This window comes from Oculina patagonica, chromosome 8, assembly GCF_052425735.1.
Source record: "Oculina patagonica isolate OP01 chromosome 8, crgOcupat, whole genome shotgun sequence".
NCBI lineage: Eukaryota > Metazoa > Cnidaria > Anthozoa > Scleractinia > Oculinidae > Oculina > Oculina patagonica.
This window is the reverse complement of record NC_135765.1, coordinates 5419843-5422377: the sequence shown is the minus strand read 5'-3', so window position 1 is coordinate 5422377 and position 2535 is coordinate 5419843. Positions and strand designations below refer to the sequence as shown.

Sequence of the window (2535 nt, the reverse complement as noted above, 5' to 3'; positions counted from 1 at the left end):
TTTGCTTTGTCTTGAGAAATAATTGCATTACGTAAATCTCTTAGAATTGTTTGAGGACATTTCTGGTTGCTTGGATATCACATAATTTAAGCTCTTTAACAGAACAAACAATGAACACTAGCGAGTGTAATCAACCCCTGTTAAACGGAAACTTGACCGGAAATTTGCCTCATTTATTCGTTTTGACTGTCACTTTGTCAGAAAAAGAGCAAACACAATTTAAACGGACTAGTTTCAGCTGCCCTTCACACTAAAGTAAAGTAGAACATCGCGCTTCCAAGAACACACACTCTTTCAGGCTGGGCGAACTCGTGAAGTCACTCAGTACCATGAATGTGCCTTGGAGTTTTCGCGTTTTGCTTGCAGTTGTCACTTTTACAGGTAATGGAGTCATTTGTAACTTAACTGCTAAATTACAATCCCCTATTTGGCTTCAACTTCATCAGTGGTTCGCTACATGTTTTATAGTCAGAAAGTTTTGCCTTCCTCAAAACGGAGCCACTCACACGACCAACAACTGGATACAATTCAACAGTTTCTCAACGAAACCACCACGCAGTCATTGCAAAAATGGAAATCAAAGTTATCGTGTCGAGTAGAAGTGGAGTTCCGTTTTCTTAATTACTGAAGAAATCAAATTTCCTTAATGTGCTCAGTTAAACCCTTTTTTTCCCTAGAAAAACTGTCGCTAAATTTAACAACATGTTCCTGTCCAATGCCGTGGGAAATGTGTGAATTTCTAACTTTAAACTGAACTCAATGTGTCAAGCAACAAACAAAATACTTTTATTTTTGTAGCAAATATTGATAGTATGAAACGATAGCTTCTTTATGCCAAGGTAAAACTGTCTAATTTATAGACGTTTCTGCGGATTTTGAAGCTGTTTGCACCATCTGAACAAATTTCTTACACAATACGTGCGGTTTTTCTATACATAAGCGAAACAAAAAAAAAAAAAACATGAATGAACAATACTCGTGATTGATGCATGGTCAGTTTCTTCTGGGGCATCTAATTTGGGACTTGATAGTATGAAACAATAGCCTCTTTATGCCAAGGTAAAACCGTCTAATTTATAAACGTTTCTGCGGATTTTGAACCTGTATGGAACATCTGAACAAATGTGTTACACATTAGTGCAACTTTTCAATATGTTGGCGAAACAAAAAACATAATTGGACAATACCCGTGATTGATTGTCAGTTTATTCGGGAGTAATCTCATGTGGGACTTTGTTCGTTTAACGCTGGGCTTACAAAGGGTGTAAAATATCGTTGTCAGTTTGCAGCTAAATAAACTCCATTGCATTGCAATCACAAGATCTGCCATTCTTCATCATTTTTAAAACGTCCGTATCTTTAGAAAATTGGTTAACCATTTGTGAGAAAGACTTGAAACCACGCACTATTCAAATGATTTCTTTTTCAAATGGAATGGGTTTAATTTCATTCTTTTTCAACTAAGTGATTTATTAATCCTCTCTCCACAATTCTTTGTATTATTGGCATTGGTAAATTTCCAACCGTTAATTTTGGATACAAAGTCACTTGCTTGGAGCAAAAACGCTTGCTTTTTTTAAAGTAAATTAAAATTCTCCCAAGATTGACGATTGGGCTTTTCGTAAAACCGCAGCCCTCTTGCAATAAGGAATCGTTTTTGCTTTATAGTGTAAATACGTTATGTAAACTGTAATTTTCTTTTAGATGTTTTAATCAAATCGGGAATCGCATTTTCTGCAGTTTTTGATTATTTTCCTTTGTTTTCTTGAATGGGGACTTGATACCTTATTTTTTCCTCTGGACCAAAGTTGAAAAAATAAAATAAAAGTATTTCCACATTATAAAAATTTTGGTTTGTATCTGATCTAAAAATGATGGTAAAAACGTATAAAACTGAATTTTCGGTAACTCTCTGCTACCTTCATCAGAGTTAAAATTGGTTCAGTTTTTGCATTGTCGATTGCTTCTAAGTCATTAATTCATAGAATTCGAGGTTTTCGTATTAAACTGTGGCAAATCTTTCTTCCTGCTAAATTCATATCGCAAATTAAATCACAGTTTATCCAGTGATTTTCTTGTTTTTACATTCCCTGTCAATCTTTTTGGGCGTCAAAAGTCATGTATGTGTATGCCTTTATTTCGCCATGCTCAAAGTCCATATTGACAGAGTTACTTTATTACTAGCATTGATTAAGACCGTACCATTTCCGGGTCAGAAGAAAGGATGTAAAGAGATAAAGGTAGCGATATTCATAATGAAAAGGCAGAAGTAAAATATGGTACATTTTAACAAGTAGTGTGCATCACAACCAAGCTCCAAGGGGAAAAAGTGCCTTTTCCAAGAAAGTTTATGGACATCTAGCATCATACCACCAAAAATTAATGGTTAAAAAGGTTTTTTTAAAGAAAAATCAGTGATTAAAGGTTTATTTATTATTTTCTCCGTCCACAGTGAGCAGCCAAGGAACCGTCGAAATAGGTAAGTCAGGTAGCTGTACTACGCGTTTCTTGGTTTGACTATACACGTTTCCTAGC

The 2535-nt window shown here is 35.1% G+C and overlaps 1 protein-coding gene across 1 annotated transcript in view; it reads left to right on the top strand.

Annotated features, from left to right (window-relative positions):
• Positions 1–228: 228 nt before the first annotated feature.
• Positions 229–2535, top strand: part of LOC144663447 (uncharacterized) — a 9798-nt gene continuing 7491 nt past the window's right edge. The window contains exons 1-2 of the mRNA XM_078524402.1: positions 229–381; positions 2453–2479. Of these exons, the coding sequence (XP_078380528.1) occupies positions 330–381; positions 2453–2479 (79 nt within the window). The 5' untranslated portion in view covers positions 229–329. The remainder of the gene's footprint in view (positions 382–2452; positions 2480–2535) is intronic.